Below are 19,327 nucleotides of genomic sequence, written 5' to 3'. Positions count from 1 at the left end.
AAATTAAAGAAAAAATTAAATGCAGTAAAAATACAAAATTTTTTTTGTAAAATTGAAAAGATATGCTATAAATGTATTGTGAAGCAACCTATCACTAGCACAGCCAAGTATACTTATACTCTCCAACCATCTATTAAAATTATGTTCTGGTCCTATTCTGAGCATCACAGTTACTAAAAATGTAATTTTTAAAAATGATAGAAAATGCAATTTGACTTCAGGTGCATGGATGTGAGACCTGTGAGTTTACCTACACTCTTCTATTCCTGAGGTGTAATAGTAGGTATTACACAAAGATTGTCAGCAGAATTTCAGATGCTGTATCAACCATGCAAATATTCATGTGAAATACTATGAACAGTGTAAAGCTTTAAAAACACATATTGAAATAGTTTCTGAAAGTATCATTTACACAAGGGCCATCCATTTCCACTCAATAGGCAGCCAGCGTCTATAACGGGAAGTCTCTGACAAATCTCATTTTTAAATTCTTAAGAACATGACAAACGCTGTGTCCAGCCTTGCTTTATTGATAGTCTCCGACCTTTCCCTGGGCTCAGCAAATGGCTGGGAACGCCACCATGTCCAACATGACTGATTACGTCTGCGTTTAAGAAAATTATAGAAGGCAGAATGGCCTAGTGCTTCTCAGTTGTTGTATTCCTTTAAGCACCCAAAGTCTTTATTTAAATCAAATCTTTTCTGAAAACTATTATTTGGAGAGAATAATGAAGAAGCTGGGTGGCCCTGGCTGGAGTAATTAGGGGAAGGTCCCCTTAGTTCCTTAACCCTTTCCACCTCTCCAAACACCCATCACTGGAGCAGTGTGATCTTGAGGTACCTCCACACTGAGGAAACTCAGCAAGGACTCGTAGTTCTCACGCTAACACTCGACTGCACTGTGATCTTGGGTCAGCCGTTTCTCAGCTCAATCAAGTGATGACATTGGTCTAGACACATTCTAATTCCTTCAATCCATGAGTCTCAATGAAGAATATTATTTTTTAATATTATTATCACATTCTTCAGTCTCTTTACTTAAGACATCTGAATGCATTATGATGTAAACTCAATATTAATATGGATTTTTAAATTAAGGCAACGTTATAAATAATTGCCAGATACTTGATTAACCATTTCTTCCTATTCATATGTCAAACTACAATTTTATTTGGAATCTTATCAACAAATATTATTTTCATAAACTGTGTCTATGTTTGGGAACAAGGGTTTTCTTCCTTTCAATAGGCGTACGAAGGGACTTTCCATCAGAATAGTAACTGTATTAAGCCAAATTAGTGTTACTGAGATAGTCTTGGCTGTACATTAACATTTATGTTCATGTTCTATGCAGGGCTAATCTCAGGCTTGGTTCCAATGTACATTGGTGAGATTGCACCAACCACACTCAGGGGTGCTATTGGCGCTCTTCACCAGCTGGCCATTGTCACGGGCATTCTTGTTAGTCAGGTAAAAATCCCCACTCCCGACTTCATCCATCCTCTACTTTACACAACTTTTTTCTCCCTGACTGTCCATTCTCACTGTAGACCTACATAGAAAAGAAAAAAACAAAACAACTCCCGCCAGTGGTAGTGGAGGTGGTGTAGAATCATAGGCTTTTAGCTCAAAGCTAAATTATTTCTACTCCAGCCCTCACTTTTCCCCCTTGGAGCTGTGGTTGCACTAGAGGTGACCCAGAAGCCAAATCTTGAATTTCTGTTGCTATTGTATATTAAATTATTCCATTTTGATTTAAAGAAATAAGAATCTTCAAGTTTTGGGCTGTCTGGGTTTCCTTTGTTTTGAGTGTCTTACTTGAAAATTTAATATGTAAATGATGACCAGTTCTTGTTCACCTGGCTCTATCTTTCCCTTCTATCCTGTGGTCTCAGAGGGAGTCCTGAGAACCTCCAAACTACAACTATCCAGAAGGCAAACCTCTGCAATAGGGATCACAAAGCTGGTTCTCATCAGAGTAATTGCTCCATCTATATAATCCCATTCTACTTAAGTTTTGAGTAATCTAAGAATGTTTTTAAACAAAGGTGAAAACTAATGCAAGACTTTGGGTATTGTTTGAAATACCAAATATGTTGTCAAATGTTTGGTTGATTCCTATCCTAAATGTTCCATAAGAGTTCGTGTAAACAAACCCAGGTGAAGTCTTTGTAAAACAAATAGTTCCTAATTTAGTTAAGGTGAGACACCATAGTAACAGTTTTCATCTTGAACTATTTGAATCAAAGTTCTCAGGGATTACTATTCAATAGTCAATATACTTATTCAACAAACTGTTGCAGAAGGCAGACTCAGAGTGTTGGGAAGTTGATAGGCTTCCTTCCTGCCTTTTCAGATCATTGGCCTCGACTTCATCCTGGGCAATCACGAGCTGTGGCACATTCTGCTTGGTCTGTCTGCCGTGCCAGCTGTCCTGCAGTCTCTGATGCTCTTCTTCTGTCCAGAAAGCCCCAGATACCTTTACATCAAGTTGGATGAGGAAAGCAAAGCAAAACAAAGTAAGTCTATGGGTGGTTTTACTTTCTACCTACCGTTTTGGAACTGTCACTTCATAAGAAACTGTGCATGAATGGCTACTCATGAAATTGGTACCAGCACTTTCCAAATGAAGTCAGTGATTACATGTAAGGAGAACATGCAAGATCACTTTAATGTGACAGGCACATGCCATTTTGCACCCATAAATATTCACTCAGCCTAAATCAGAAGCCCAAATGCAGAATATTGGACTCGACCATACTCTTCTAAAGGACCTTTCAGCCTTATGCTTCAAGGATATGAGGGTCATAGTTCTCTTTGTCATAAGATGAAGCCAAATGTTCTGCCTTTCTGAAATTAAAAAAAAAAGCAGGAATTAATTTAACAAAAAAGAATTCCCAAAGTGTATGTTATCAAGTAATAGAAAGGGCTACATAGAGCGGTAGCTGTTTCATTTACATAGTACATGGAAATTTATTTTTGTTTTGACCTGAGTTGTTATAAATGCAATCATTTTGGGGGCAGGCTTGAAAAGACTCAGAGGCAGTGCTGATGTCACCAAAGATATCACTGAGATGAGAAAAGAAAGGGAAGAAGCCTTAAGTGAACAGAAAGTCTCCATGATTCAGCTCTTCACCAATTCCAGCTACCGACAGCCCATTCTGGTGGCACTGATGCTGCACATGGCTCAGCAGTTTTCTGGAATCAACGGGGTAAGTTAAAGAATATCCCCTAACTCTTAAGAGCAAAGCAAATTGGGATAGAGCAAATAAGGGGGTATAAGTTAAAATAGCTAAAAGACAATTTTAAAATGTTAACATCACGTCTTAGTATAAGCAAATAATGAGTGTTAATTTTCTGTTTTGCCTCATCTGCTTTCTAAAATTGCTTACAATTTTAAAAAATATCAACAGTCTGCCCTGGCTGGTATGGCTCAGTGGATTGAGTGCTGGCCTGTGAACCAAAAGGTCACCAGTTCGATTCCCAGTCAGGGCACATGCCTGGGTTGCGGGCCAGGTCCCCTGTTGGGAGCATGCAAGAAGCAACCGATCAGTATATCTCTCACATATCGATGTTTCTCTCCCTCCATTACCCTCTCTAAAATAAATAAATACAGTATTTTTTAAATATGTCAACAGTCAATGGCATTGTACGTCTATTAAGATTCAGGTAAGGAGGCAAAAGACATAATAAAATAAAAGGGGAAAGGAGAATAATTATACCAAAGAAAACTAAATTACAAGGGGCTTTTCGAGTTGAATATAAAATTTAGGATTTGTAATAGCTGTGGCTAAAAGAGTCTGTGGCTCCCTCTGTTTAAATGAAGTATACCAGATATCCAGGTGCCAAAATGTTTCCTGCCACCCAAGAAGTTTTCACTGTATTTGCTGAGAAAGCACATGCACCCAAAACAAACGATAGAGTGAAGCGATATGATACGGTGAGTGAGGGTGGTGGAAAAGACATGATTGAAAAACGTACCAAATATAAAGCTTGCTAGCTTTGGGGTTTTGACCTGAAATCTTTGTATTATGCAGACTAAAATTATTTTTACTGGCAGTTAGCTAGTAGAAGGAAATGATTAAGCATTCATTAAGAAACTAAGCAAAGGAAACCACTTATTCCCTTTAACTGCTGTTGAAAATAAGATTTGGGTTTCCTCTACACTCTATAGAGAACCAACTTGAGATCCACAGAAGACACTTTGGGAGTGACTGATAGGTGGATAGAGAGTTGGGGCAGGCAAGGAAAGTAATTCCTGTGGATGGATACCAGCCAGCAGTATCCATCTTGGCTGTGGATGTTCGTCAACACGCAAGAAAAACATACACAGAGACAACCAGGTCCTGTGGGGGAATAGGAACAGCAGGGCCACTCCTCATGTGGGGAGTACCTTGGCCACCCTCTCTCCTGGAGGGCACCAAGGCCACTCCTCACGTGGGGAGTGTGCCACTTGGCCACCCTCCCTGGTGGGGAGAGCATGCCGTTCCCCCTCCGGAGAGGCTTTTTATTGGTTTCATTTGAATAAGAATTCAGGTAAAAGCTCATTACTCATTGCTAGGAAGTAAGGATCAAACAATAGATAACAAGGAAGTCTGAGGGCCTATTTTGAGTCAGGGTCAAAGAGCTGTAAAAAACTTTAAGGAGCAAACTTACTTCTTCCTTGGACCCTTATCATTTAACTGAGAGCATTCTAAACAAAGCAGGTTTCACAGGATTTTACATATTCTTTCTTAGGCCTGATCACCTGGGGAACCCACCCTTTTCAGCACAGAGCTGCACCACCCTGTCATTGTTTCAGGCTTAGGTGGAGCAAGGGAACTAAGGCAACCAAGAGATAAGAAGATTTTCTCTCAGACGATGAGGACTCAGGCTATGTCAAAGCCGAGGAGCGAGGGTCCATCACTCCCTTTTGCTGTAGCCTCCAAAGTCCTTCTTTAGGGGCCTCCCACATGATTGTGCCTGTCTTAGATCGTTCCCCCCTTGGGGAATATTACCCGTCATTGGCTAACAGATCAAGCCTTGGGGGCCAGGCAGGGTGAAGTAAAAGGAGCAGAAGCAGTGCTCCTGCCAGGGAGATAAGCTTTTGTCTCCTTGCTGGCTTATGATCCAAGGCCACTCCCTCAGCCTTAGCCTTGGCAGGGGTAATAGTTTCTGATATCAGGCAGGGCAGTTCCCAACAAATTCCAATGAGGTGAAGCAAAAGGAGAGCTGAACCTCACTCCACATGCTGAATACAGCTCTGCTGTGGTCTTTGTCCTCCTTTAAGGGTCCTTGATGTTCATTTTCATCTAATACCCTTTATATCTCTGGGGCTTAGAGACCAAATTGCTTTCTTCTATCTCAGCTCTGCCTGTACATTCAATGGTATAATACTTAACTCCCTGAAAATCCCTGGTTTAGCTTTCATCCCACGGTTTACTTACAGGCAACCAGCAAATACTGGCCTTGAGGCTGTTGGGCAGCCTGAAAATGGTGGGAGAGTGTGCGGCGAGCTAAAACCAGTCCTCACTCAGCACCGTGTGCACAGTCCTCCTGCATCAGCGCCATCTGCAAAAAGAGGACGTGTATGTGGGGAAGGATTGCTGGCGGATGGTAGAACAACAAAATGACCTAAAAGACTACTATAAAAGTTAAAGCAGAATTGAATAATAAAGGCTGTTAGGGAGGTTGTGGATCAGATTTCTCCGTCTCTACCAAGATTAGTGGGAAATTTTGGATTAAATGCAATACAGCCGAAACTCTTATACACAGTGGAAAGTGTCAACTGCCACGACAACTTTGGAAAATTGTCTGGCAGTGTCTGTCAAAGCTGAGCATGTGCATACTCTTGTCCTGCAGGCCTGTTCCCAGGTGTAAATGTACGCACAGTTCACTGAAAGGATCACACCAGAATGTTCAGAGCAGCACTGTTCGTAGTCACCCTAAATGGCGACTACCTAAATACCCATCAATGGTAGGATGGGTAGCTACATAGTGGCATATTAATATAATAAAATACTATATAGTAAAGATAGTGAATAGCTTACAAATACAACTATAGATTATTCTCACAAAGGTAATGTTGCAGCCAGATACAAAATAATATACACTGTGTGGTTTCATCATATCAAACATAAGACTAGGCAAAATTTATCTATGATGATAGAAGCTGAAGGCATTTCCTTGAGAAAATAGGGTGACATTTAGGGCCTTTGGGAGAGCAAGCAAGGATTTATTTCCTAATCTGGGTATTGGTTATACAGATATATTTACTTTGTGAAAATTAATCGAGCTGTACATTCCTGACATGTGTACTTTTTTATACTGTGTATGTATTTTATACTTAAACAAAAGGTTCAAAGTTTTTAAAAATAAGGAAAATGCATATGCAGAGTCCTTGTTAAATATAAAAAGAAGTTTAAGCAATCAGAAGCTTTAAACACTGAAGGAAAAGTGTGGTTTCTCCTTCTCTAGAAGGAGAGGGTGGATAAAATCTTTATGAAGTTCTAGGGACCATGGTTACATAGAAGCAACTAAAATTAGACTACTTAAAATATTTCCTGCTTTAAAGCCATAAGTGCCGGGCTTCTGGATTAAGGCTAAACTGTTTTTACTTTGCAGATCTTTTACTACTCAACCAGCATTTTTCAGACAGCCGGAATCAGCCAGCCAGTTTATGCAACCATTGGCGTTGGTGCCATCAACACAGTTTTCACTGTTCTCTCTGTGAGTAAAACAACCCTAAAATAGTCTGCTTATTCCTTAGTCCAGGAATGAATTTAAAAGGAAAGCAAAACAAAACCTTGTGATCTAAAGGTGATCAATGACTTATTGTCTACATTCTCTGGGGATTGAAACCAAGTGGGTCATGGGAGGACTCCTGTATGTCAAAAACCAATCACTGTATTGAACAGGCATACCATTGAACAGAGCAGGTTGTCTGGTTCTCTCTGGTTATACCTGGCTGTCTCTATTAGTGGGGATGCCATTAGTTACTCATTTGTGGATCGAAAACTCACTTGGGGACACACAGAACTTACTCCTTGGGATCCCTCTCCTTTGTTCTGTACCAAAGCTGTTCGGTTTAACAGCTTGTGATTTCCTTCAATACTGGGTCTTGTACCTAGATTCCTCTCCTTCCATGGTAGAGATTCATTTTTTATCCTGATGTCTTAGAAAACATTTAAGTTTATATTTTTTCTTGGAAAAAAATAAATGTGGTCTCTCTATTAGGTAGCTAAGCCTCTAGTGAAATTAAACAAACTCAGCAAATTCTTATGACTTTTGGCCAATGGGCACAGCTTCCGTAGTAGCTCACAAGGCCACAGCTTCTGGCGATGCACAAGAGTGTGTGGTGTTATGAGACGATGAAGTAGAAGTGGTGTATAAGGTCAATTATTACTGTTATTTTTGAAATTTTATACTTTAGAAAATGTCACATGTTATTTTTTTAAATTTTTTTTCCAACAAAGGTAAGAGGCCACATACTCTTTTTAAGACCAAATACTTTACATAAGGAATGATTTGGTATCTCAACAATAATAATATTTAACATAGCATTCTAAAAATTAAAGTGAACAAGCAACAACAACAACACAAAAGCTTCCCAACTAATGTAATGGGGCTTATTTTTTATCTTAGAACACAGGATGTTCAAAGAACTTGTGCTTTTCTATTTCAATCACACTGCTATACTCAGTATACTTCAGTCATTTGTTTTTCATTCTCTTCATGTGGACTTCAAACTATTACCTCTCAGTAGTCAATAAATTATAGTCTGGCCACCTAGATCAAAAGGCAGCTTTGTCCAGACCTCGGGACAGATAACGAGGGAACAGCACGGGGCCTGCAGACACGCCTTTAGAGATCACGCCTGTTTGAGCCAAAAGGTCACTCAGAATCAGTGGAGGCCTGGTGCTGATGCAATCCAACAGACTGTTTGCATTCTTTTGTCACCTGAGATAAAACGTTCTACACATATTTTTCTAAAAGAGATTGTGATGAAAACATTTTATATATGACAGGATTTGCCATGTAAAGCATCAAATTGTCACAACTGGGTAGCCCAAACTCTAAGAGCACCTGAAAGGAAACTACTGCAGAACGTCATTTTTGTCTCCCCCTGCCAACCCCGTTGAAGCGGGACGAGTTGCTTTGAAAACAGTCTTGGTTATTTGGAATATACCTTTAGAGAGTTCATCTTTTTATTCCGTGAAAGTTTTTGAGTGAGTGACATAATTTAAAGTCATCTCTAATCAGCTAATTACAAATGATGCTCCAGGACTGCAAGTAACATTTTAAAACTTTAATTATATATATAATTAATTATATATAATTAATATGTATATATAAATATATTAAAATATATTAATATATAATTAATATATAATTCTATATTAATTATTAATTTATTAATTATTATTAATTTATAATTAATATAAATTAATGTTATTATATAATTAATATTAATGATTAACTTTAATATGTTTATATACACATACATATTTTTGTAAAGTTGTTTTAAAGTGCAGAAAAGGTAGCCCCTCAATCACCTAGTTTCTCCCCCTCAAATGAACCTATGTTACCAAATTCCATGTATCAAAATAAAGATATGCAAATAGGAACAGGTACCGAAATATATTGTTTCAACAACTTAGAAGGAACAAAATCAGTCTTTTCCTTTTCTTTAAATAAATATTTGGGAAAAGAGAGAAATGTTCCTGACTCCGCTTTGAATTACGTTCCATATTCCGCGTTTTCTACCACACTGACATGCCCGTAGCAGGCAGCCTGTAATCTTGAGAGAGAAAACAAAACAGGAAGAAATATGGAGGGAGCCGGGAGGCAAGATGGGTCTAGCGGGGGAAGCAGTGGCTACCAAACTCGAAGTCAGCTCCCAGGGTCTGAGGGACGCACACTGTCTGGGGCAAGGGTGAGAGCCAAGGCCAGCAGACATCTCCAGGCCTCGACCGCATCTCACCCGTGTCACATCCCTCCCTGCACGCTCACCTGGCCTCCAACAGGAGTCTGACTTAATTTTCAAGGCATGCAGTTTTAGAGTTTATTATCTATTATTAATAAGTATTCAGAAACAGAAAAAAAAACAGACATAATAAAAGCCCTTGTTCCTGAAGAAATGCTTCTATTTTCTTTGTAACTTGACATGGAGTCATGGAGTCAGCTTTAAAAGCCATGATGAAAGAGTCAGATATAGAGAGAAATTTTATGAGCATGAATATTTTTCTCACTTCCTTCTCAACAGTTAAATGTGGGCTCTTTGCTTATCATCCTGAAGTGATTTGATACTGATTACAAAATGCCTCTGAGATGAAAAAGGTTTTCACTGTAGGTGAAAAGAAATGTTTCTCAGATATTTTCAGAGCCAGAGCTCACTATGCTAAGGGTATTTGATTGCTGTTGATCCACTGATAGATCTATGAACCTAGCCAATTTACTCACCAAAGTGAGAAATTAAAATAGGTAGCCTTTTCTGTGAGTGATTCACCCAGCTTGGCAGTATCAAGCAAGATTCTATCCAAAAAACTCTGGTTTTGGCTAACTGTAAATCTTAACCATTTATGCAAAGGTCCCCAAAAGAATCAGTGACCTATCTCTTGACTTAAATGAAGTGTATCACTTTACACTTTTGCTTTAAAGTCTTCCCTTTCCAAGTGGATAGTTCATTCCTAGCACCAGGTACATTTAGGCACACCAGAAAAAAGAAGACCTGACTAATTTAGTAAAGCCATCAAATCCCATACATGGCCAGGTGAGTGGTCATAATTAAACGTTACTCTCAGTGAGAAAGTTGAGTGAGAATAGTTGACACCTCAGCAGTTGTACTGTTTCCAGTGTCCACAGTGCACACACGTTCAGGAGAGACACTGGTATCATTTTTGTGCAGAAATGTCACATTTTAAACAGATAGGAAATCTGCTGGAAGAGATCTAAAGAGGTATGGCCTCTTAGTACTGTACCCAAAGTGATCACCATAAAGCGGCGGTAGCACTGGGGTTCTTCCTCTGGAACACCGTGTTCAAACCAACGTGACTGAGTGCAGCAGGTATTTGTGGGCGTCACCTCTGGTCACTGAGACCAGCTTCACTCCCTCGGGCAAGAGCCACTCCCCCTCTCAGTTCCACGTCAGTAAAACGGGGTAACAGAACTGCCTCTTTCCAGTTGTATGAATCAAAATGACCTCTCTGTCAGTAAAAGCTATTTAAGTGTCAACCTGCATGTTCTAAAACTTCCACAGGTATTCCTCGTGGAGAAGGCAGGGCGACGCTCTCTGTTTCTAATTGGAATGAGTGGGATGTTTGTCTGCACCATCTTCATGTCCGTGGGGCTTGTGCTGCTGGTGAGTTTGGTGCCTGCACTGAGGGTGGGGGCTGCCATGTGATAGCAATTCCATGCTCTGGGTTAAAGTGCTGGTAACATCAAAGAACTTCTGAGAATGACTTATGAAATAAAGCCAGAGGAAGAGCATTTATCACAAAGGAGGAATGAAAGAAAAAGATAGCTAGTTTAGGGAGTGTAAAGGCTGAACATCAGCAAGTAAATTGCACGTGTTAGCCAGGGAGGCAGACGTGGCCAGAGCACAGGCTCTGGGGTCAGCCCCAAACTGGTTCCAGTGCTGGCTCTGCTACTTGGCTGCCTGTGTGACCTTGGGCAAGTGTCCGGGCATCTCCAGCCCAGGATGCTCAACCACTACTTCACATGCACCCAATCTAGCAGCCTAGCTATTAGTAGGAGCAAAGGTCACTGGATCCTGACCCTGCCTCTTTTATAGGAAAAGAGTGACCAAGAATCATATAAAAGTCATAATCCAGAAGATTTTCCTATAACAGAGCTCATAAGATTTAAGGGTGACTCAGACTAGAGTAAACTTGTCTCCAACTAGAATAACTTGTGCTTATTTGCACATAATTACCAGGAAGAGGGCCATGTTCATTGCTAACCTCAGGAAGGGTCTACGAAGCTACGGGAAGAAGCAGCCAATAATCCCAGTTCTACTTGTGTTTTTGTTTTGTATTGTTCTTTTCCTCAGGATAAATTCACTTGGATGAGTTATGTGGCCATGGTCGCCATCTTCCTCTTTGTCAGTTTCTTTGAAATCGGGCCAGGCCCCATCCCCTGGTTCATGGTGGCTGAATTCTTCAGTCAGGGACCACGCCCTGCGGCTCTAGCCATAGCTGCCTTCAGCAACTGGACCTGCAATTTCATTGTAGCTCTGTGTTTCCCCTACATTGCGGTAAGTGGCCTAATATCGTGCACATGTACCGGCTGAAGACAGGGCTGAACAACCCCTGACTGAGACTCTCTCTGTGTTTGTTCTCTCTGCAGGACTTCTGTGGGCCTTATGTGTTTTTCCTCTTCGCGGGAGTGGTCTTGGGCTTTACTCTGTTTACATTTTTCAAAGTTCCAGAGACCAAAGGAAAGTCCTTTGAGGAAATCGCGGCAGAATTCCGAAAGAAGAGTGGTTCAGCCAAAACACCAAAAGCAGCCACAGAAATGAAATTCCTTGGAGCTACAGAGACTGAGTAAAGAAAAATAACCTGCTTGCTGACATGAACAGAAGAAGGAAGAAAGCTCTGTGATTTTAAATGTGTTCTTTGAGAATTTTATGTCTATATCTTAAAGTATTGTTTTATTTTTTTAAAGGAGCTTGTATGGGCTCTGATCAGAAATGTCATCAAATATTACCAAAGAAAGTACTTTTTTTAAAAGTTACAAAATCTATTTTTGATAGTAGAAATCTGTAATTAAGTAAACCTTAAAGTCTAGCTCATTTCATCACACTGAAGGGCAAGGTCATTCTAAAATGTTACCAGTTCTCTTCTTTATAACAAGGTTTTACTGAAATTGAAGCTGTTTTTATGTATCATATTACATAGAAACCTGACTAGAAACCTGAAGCTACAGCTATTAATATTTACATATATGAATCTAGGTTGGAATTTTCTTACCCACAGACCTCATACTAAAGGAGATACAGCTAGTGGCAGTTAAAGTTCATGGTAAAATTGATAACTTTTCCATTTCTCTCACTCAGTGTTTTCTTATGCATTGGAATTTGCATTTTGATTAAATTTTTATTTTTTTCTATATTTTCATGTGGAAGCTTTTAGTGAGTATATTAAAATGTGTTTGTAAAGAAAGCCTTTTGTTTTTGGCAGGCTTACCAAGATCTTTCCATATTTGGAAAAAACAAGCAAATAACATTTTAGTTGATGACCAAAGAGGTTTTCTTAGATTAAACAGTAAAAAAAGTTTTATAGTTAATAGAAACATCTATTATAAGCCCTTGTTAAGCCCTGGCTGGTGTGGCTCAGTGGATTGAGGGCTGGACTGTGAACTAAAGGACTGCTGGTTCTATTCCCAGTCAATGCACATGTCTGGGTTGCGGGCCAAGACCCCAGTAGGGGGTGTGCAAGAGGCAACCACACGTTGATTTTTTTCTCTTCTCTCTCCTTCCCTTCCCCTCTCTCTAAAAATAAATAAATAAAATCTTAAAAAGAAATAAACCCCCATTAAACTAACTCCTTGTTGGTTCTATCCTATGGGATATGTTTTATTTTGCTTTTTAATTAAGCACAGCCTGGTTTTCTGAGCTGTGTTATAAAATATGCTCAGTGCTAAGCAAAGCATATTATACATCTCTTCAAACCCCAATAAATTTAAGCAGTCTAACTTAAGGAATCTCAAGTAAAAAAATGCTGTTTGTTAAAAAATATATACATTTTCTGAATCATTATGGTTCTAAATAGGTTGAAAAGGTAGGGTTGGAGAATTCCTGAGGGTGGGCTCCTGAAACTTCATGAATTTCAGACTTGATCAAAATCCCTGTTTAATTTTCCTAGGAAGACTGAGTTCCCTAACACAAAGCAATCGTCCCCTTTGATGTTTCCATCTTTGCTTCAGCTGTGAATGGATGCTATCTAGTGGTCCTGTTGCAATTGCTAACATTTACTGTGTAATCCCACTGTGCCAGGCACTGGTCTAAGTGCTTTTACATGTGTAGGCAAATTGAAAATACACAGATGATTAAATAGACTTTTGCTCACAGTCAATTTCGCAACTATGGAAATATAGTTCTGATGGCTACCAAAGGCTGAGCCCCTGCTGAAGCATCTTCAGGTTGTTTTTCTCACCAAATGGAGCACATTCAAATCAATCCTTTTTATGTTTGCTGCAATGTGCATAAAAACACTCAACATTTGCTTGTGTGCTGTTGCTGCTTACCTTTATGTAACTTGGTAGTCCAAATAACGAAATTTGTTCTTTTCATTTGGACTGACTTTTACTTCCTTTGGACCAATTTTGGATCAACTCTGTTCACTTAGGACTTCAAGACAGAGTGAACGTCAATAGTTTGTGCTAAACTGTGAACTCTTGATGGATTGGATGGGGGGCATGTAGGGACTCTGAATAGCGGAGCAGGCAAATGGCTCTTGTGTGCCCCTTGTCTCCTGGATGCTGATGGCCTTTGACAAGCCCAGAGTTGCAATGATAAAGAAATTTAACATTTTTAGAATGAATGTGATTTAATCAAATCACTACTCCTCATCTCATTAGCTAAGAGAATAAGGTAGTAAAGGTTTAATAAAGAGCCCAAAAGACACTTTTAAGTTCTAATTATTTTGATAGAACCACAAATACCAGAAATGTAGACCCTGAAATTTGTTTTTCCTTCATAATTTTTTTGCAGAGACACAAATGAGGTGCAAAGAAGCACGAAAGTGAAATTAGAAGCTGTAAACCCTTTATGTTAGGACAAAAGAACTAGCTAAACAATAAAAACTCCTAGATCTTCAATGGTGTACAGCACAATAAATAATAAAATTGTCACTAATTAATTAGATTTAATCCCAGGGAAATTAGATGTGAGTTTGAACACATTTTTTTTATAGTACTCTATCATTTTTGTGGAAGTGGTTCCCTACTCCAATGATCTTATAGATATGATGTTTCTCTTTGCTTGTTCGAAGCATGACTATACTTCTTGCTCTAGTTGCCTGTCTGCTGCATCTAGCTGGTGCCCACTACCATGGCATCAAGGCAAGGGTCTTCTCTGCTGAGACGCAGGAAGAGAACGCCTCCCCCTCAAGGAGCTCACAGTCTAATAAGGAGTTCGGGAAGACCAGGATATAAATGTTTTTGTCTGTGTCTTTTGTTTTCCATGAACTTCAAGCTAGCGGCTTCTCTTATAAAGTGGGTCCAATAATGTTACCTACCTCTGAGAGTTGTTGTGAGGATTAAATGTAAAGTGCTAACCAGAGTGTCTGGTATCCAATGTGTGACCTAGAATTAGTATTGACAAAGATACTGTTAGGACACAGGACTATCATATCTATACGCTAGTGCCAAATTCATAATTCAAAATAATACTCTCGCACACTTCAAGCAACAATTTCACAAAGGCAGGGGAAAGTGAAAACCAGGGGAGATATTTGCTATCTAATTCCTAAACCCATACTTGATATTTCTAAGTAGGTTATAAGAGTTTTTACTGTATTTTTAAAATTTGCTTTTACCTAAGTTGTTATTTTTAAGAGGTCTATATGTAATATTATTTATTCAAATAATACAAAGTAAAAGATAAAATGCTGTATATTGTAATTAAATTGTAATATAATGTAATATTATGCAATTAAATTGTAATTAAATGTAATAAAATTACATTTATTAAATGTAATTTTAAAAGACTATCACCATTGGACAACCAAACCTTCTTGAAAACCCTCAAAAACTGCAAAGTGTGTAAACCAATGTACATGCATAAGCTACTTCTTATTGGTAGCTTATTGTTGGATATGCAGCAAATAAAACAATGTTAGGCAATAGCTTGTGCTTATGGTGTCTTAAGCAGAGTGCTGAGTAAAAGTGTAAAAATATAATTTTTCATAACAATTCTATATCAATGACCTGAGAAGAAAAGTTTTATTGCAAACTACTTTGAGACATTTGCTGATGTGTTTACTCTCTTCTAATTTGGTGCATATTAGAAAGAGCCATGATGAAAAGAAACTGGTTTTAGTTAAGAATATATATATACATACATATATATATAATAGTCTTATGTTAATAAATGTATTTCCAAATGCTTAGTGTGTTTTATTTTATGTAGAAAATATATTCAAGAAACTTAATATCGGTTTACTGTATATACTCATTCCCTTTTTGCAATATTTTTCCTATTCTCATTTTAAAGATAATATATGAGTTACTTTTTAAACCCAAATTTTATTTTCCTTAGGCAGTTGTTTTGATTATTAGTGGTAGGAAAAACTAGCCTGAAGGGTAGGTAGGCACAGTTGAAGAGGAATAAATGACTCCCTTTGATGAAAATAAAAATAATTTAGCTTAATAAACATTTAATTAAGATCCTATTATGAACAATACACTTCATTAAAGTTTTGTGAAAGAGATACTTCCAGTAAATATGGAGGTATATAGGTAGACATGTTTCATCTCCTTATACAACTACAGAAAGAATTACAACCAAATCTCAAAACAACACCCAGAACTGTCAGAAAATAGAGCTGTATGGAAGTACAACAACCAAGGATTTAAAGAAGCCACATGCATACAGACAGGAAGGAGGGGTGAAGACTCAGACACAGGGCAGACAGGCAAGGAGACATGGTGTGGTGCAGAGAAGTAGCAGCAATGGAAGTGTAACAGACACTGGCAGCCCCACATTCACATGTGGTGGATAAAAATCGGGAGGGATACCTTGGGAGCAAGTGATCCCAGTCCCAGGACAGACTACACAGTCCAGGTTTCCAGTACTGGGAAGATAAATCCCCATAACTTCTGGCTGTAAAAAACAGTAGGGGTTGGGACAGTGGAAGAAACTGCTGGATTTTCAAGAAACTCCCATTAAAGGGCCTGAATAGTCTTAAAACATACACAAACCCACCCACTCTGGGATTCAACACCAGGGCAATAGCTGGAAGGGTGCTAGCCACCTATAATAGCTGGTAAGTGGGTGTAGTGATTAGAAACAGGTTAAGTGCTGGGAAAACGCCCAAAAGTCAGGCAGTGGCACAGACCCCTTTCCTAACCCTCCCCCCACACAGAGCCACAAAGTGATTAAATGGGTTTCCCCACCCTGGCAATTACCTAAGGCTCTGCCCCATACAATTTACTGGTGCCTTTTACAGGGAGCCAAAGCAGCTCTACCTAATACACAGAAACAAACACAGAGAGGCTGCCAAATTGAGGAGACAAAGAAATATGGCCCAAATGAGAGAACAAAACAAAACCCCAGAGAAAGAACTAAATGAAACAGAAATAGCCAACCTAACAGATGCAGAGTGTAAAAGAGTGATGATCAGTGTGCTCAAAGAAATCCTTGAGTATGGCAACACCATAAAGGAAGAAATGAAGTTTATACTAAGTGAAATAAAAAAAAAATATACAGGGAACCAACAGTGAAGGGAAGGAAGCTGGGATTCAAATCAATGATTTGGAACATAAGGAAGAAATAAACATTAAACCAGAACAGAAAAAAAAACAAGAATTAAAAAATACAAGGATAGTATAAGACTCTGGGACATATCTAAATGTGTCAACATCTGAATCATAGGGATGCCAGAAGGACCAGAAGAGCAAGAAATTGAAAACTTATTTGAAAAAATAATGAAAGAAAACTTCCCTAATTTGAAAAGGAAATAGATACACAAGTCCCAGAAGTACAGAGTCCCAAACAAGTTGTATTCAAAGAGAATCACAATAGACATCTCATAATTAAAATGCCAAAGGTTAAAGATAAAGAGAGAATCTTAAAAGCAACAAGAGAAAAGCAGAGAGTTACCCACAAAGGAGTTCCCATAAGATTGTCAGCTGATTTCTCAAAAGAAACATTGCAGGCAAAAAGGGACTAGCTAGAAGTATTCAAAGTGACAAAAATCAAGGACCTACAACCTAGATGACTGTATCAAATAAAGCTATCATTTAGAATGGGAGGACAGATAAAGTGCTTCCCAGACAAAGTAAATCAAAAGGAGTTCATCATTACCAATGCCTTATTACACAAAATGTTAAAGGGACTTATTTAAGAAAAAGATCAAAACTATGAATATTGAAAAGACAACAAATTCACCACTATCAAAAACTGGACCTAAAAACCAAACTAAGTAAACAACTAGAACAGGAATAGAATCATAGATATGAAGATCACATGGAGGGTTATCAGCTGGGAGGGAGAAGGGGGAGAATGGGGAAAAAAATACAAAGATTGAAAAGCATAATTGGCAGGGACAAAACAAACGGGATATTGTCAAGAATAGCATAGGAAATGGAGAAGTCAAAGAACTTATATGTATGACCTATGGACATAAATTAAGGAGGGGACTGCTGGAGAGAAGGGAGGTATCAGGCAGGGGAGGCAAAGGTAGAAAAGTTGGGATAACTGTAATGACATATTCAGTAAAATATAAGTTTAAAAAAGGTATGCGAAGAAAAAAAAGTTTTGCAAAAGAGAATGAAAAAGGTTAAAGAATTAAGAAATAGGTATTTCATAGACAATAGTATGGTGATTACCAGAGGGAAAGAGAGGCTGAAGAGGGTGAAGGGGGGATAAATGGTGATGGGAGGAGGTATGACTCGGGGTGGTGAACACACAATACAATGTACAGGTGATGTATTATAGAATTGTACCTGAAACCTATATAATTTTAATAACCAATGTCAACCCAATACATTTAATTTTTAAAAAGTTTTATGAAAAACACAAATCTTAGAACAATATATGATCCCTATCCTCAATCACCTGCATTCTCATAAAGGAAATGAAATTTGAAAAGAAATAGTTGCAATCCCAAAGAGAGAACAGAAAAAACTGTAAGTTAATGGTTATCAAATTTTTAAGTTATCATTCAAAATTTTCATTGTATGTTTAAATAGCTTCAAAAGATGTTGTTTTCCAAAATATAGTATATATTGATATTTTAAAATTACTGTTCTCTATGTATCTAGTGGAATTTAAATATCATAGTAATTTATTGCTCATCACAACCTTTTAAAATTTATATATTATATTATAAATTTTTATAATACATAAAATATAAATATATATTACATATTAAAATGTATATACTAACCATCAGAAATTTCATTGCATTCTTTTCTATTCTCATATTTCTATTCTGTTTCCTTAAAAGAATTTTATCCCAAAGTAATAAATACATATCTTAAAATATTTTTGATGATTCTATTATAAGTTCCTGCAACAAAAATATCTATAATTTGAAATCAAATTTTTAAAAATGTCCTATGTCTACAAAGATCAAAATGTTTAACCATTTTTTCTGGGTTGAGTTAGCATTTTTGATTATTAGTAGTACACAATTGATGAAAGAAAAAAATCAGTATTATAAATTTTGATAAAATGACTCATTTTTAAAGCAGTTATTTTAGAAGTTTATCCTAATGAGATTTAAATATTAATGAATGGATATTTCTTATTACTAAAGTGAAATAATGTTCAGCATATATTCTATTATTATTTTTTGCTATTATAAAATTATTTAAAATCTTATTTTCATAGGTAAATAAATAGGACTGGAAGGAACAATGTTATTCAACTCCATGAATTATTTCTAAGTTATGGCCAAAAAGCATACAAAAATTCATCATCAAACTAATTTTTAATAATACGTCAGCTAATAACTCAATTGGACCCTTAATTTTGTTGAACTTTTTTAAAAATGTGCATTATGAAAGGATTTGTGATCATTCTCTCATTTAGTTTCCAAGTAGCATACCAAAAAGGCTTATCAGGACTTAATAAAAGACTACTAGTTATATTGGTCAATCTTTCACTTAGAGACAACTTGCTTAACCTGATCTACTCAGAAAGGATTGAGAGAATTAAACCATTATTAATTTTATGCATTTTCATGTATATAATAATATTTTTCTATTTTTATCACATGCTGTATTTACATCAAACCATCAGAGCCCAGAATTAGCCTATTAGCTTGTTCAATTCATAGTGACAACCTAAAGGCAAATTCAGTCCTCATTGTCAAATTAATTTACCAGATCAACTTACTTTCTCTGAGTGAACTTTTTGCTTCCAATAAGTACCTTATTCCTATGACAGCCCTCTCACACCTGAACTGCAGCACTGTCACAGATAAACACAAAGATGAAGGCATGTCTACCTTCAGTAAGTCTGTCATTGGCATTCCAGACAGTTCCTTTATTTTCTTCACTTTTACTGGTCTTGCTCTCAGGAGTAATACACTTTCAAAACAATCGGGTATGGTCTGCTAAACAAAAGTAGTCACTATCCTGTCCTACAATGTCTGAATTCAAAATATCAGGCCAAAATGTG

General features: G+C 37.6%; 1 protein-coding gene across 1 annotated transcript in view; it reads left to right on the top strand.

Moving 5' to 3' along the window:
• Positions 1 to 15,085, top strand: part of SLC2A2 (solute carrier family 2 member 2) — a 40,296-nt gene extending 25,211 nt beyond the window's left edge. Inside the window, exons 5-11 of the mRNA XM_045852077.1 lie at positions 1,355 to 1,470; positions 2,357 to 2,519; positions 3,025 to 3,212; positions 6,604 to 6,708; positions 10,238 to 10,339; positions 11,030 to 11,233; positions 11,326 to 15,085. Of these exons, the coding sequence (XP_045708033.1) occupies positions 1,355 to 1,470; positions 2,357 to 2,519; positions 3,025 to 3,212; positions 6,604 to 6,708; positions 10,238 to 10,339; positions 11,030 to 11,233; positions 11,326 to 11,526 (1,079 nt within the window). The 3' untranslated portion in view covers positions 11,527 to 15,085. The remainder of the gene's footprint in view (positions 1 to 1,354; positions 1,471 to 2,356; positions 2,520 to 3,024; positions 3,213 to 6,603; positions 6,709 to 10,237; positions 10,340 to 11,029; positions 11,234 to 11,325) is intronic.
• Positions 15,086 to 19,327: the final 4,242 nt, after the last annotated feature.

This window comes from Phyllostomus hastatus, unplaced genomic scaffold, assembly GCF_019186645.2.
Source record: "Phyllostomus hastatus isolate PE091 unplaced genomic scaffold, TTU_PhHast_1.1 phas_contig_86, whole genome shotgun sequence".
NCBI lineage: Eukaryota > Metazoa > Chordata > Mammalia > Chiroptera > Phyllostomidae > Phyllostomus > Phyllostomus hastatus.
Note: the sequence above shows the minus strand (reverse complement) of the source record. Positions and strands in the feature narration are given on the sequence as shown.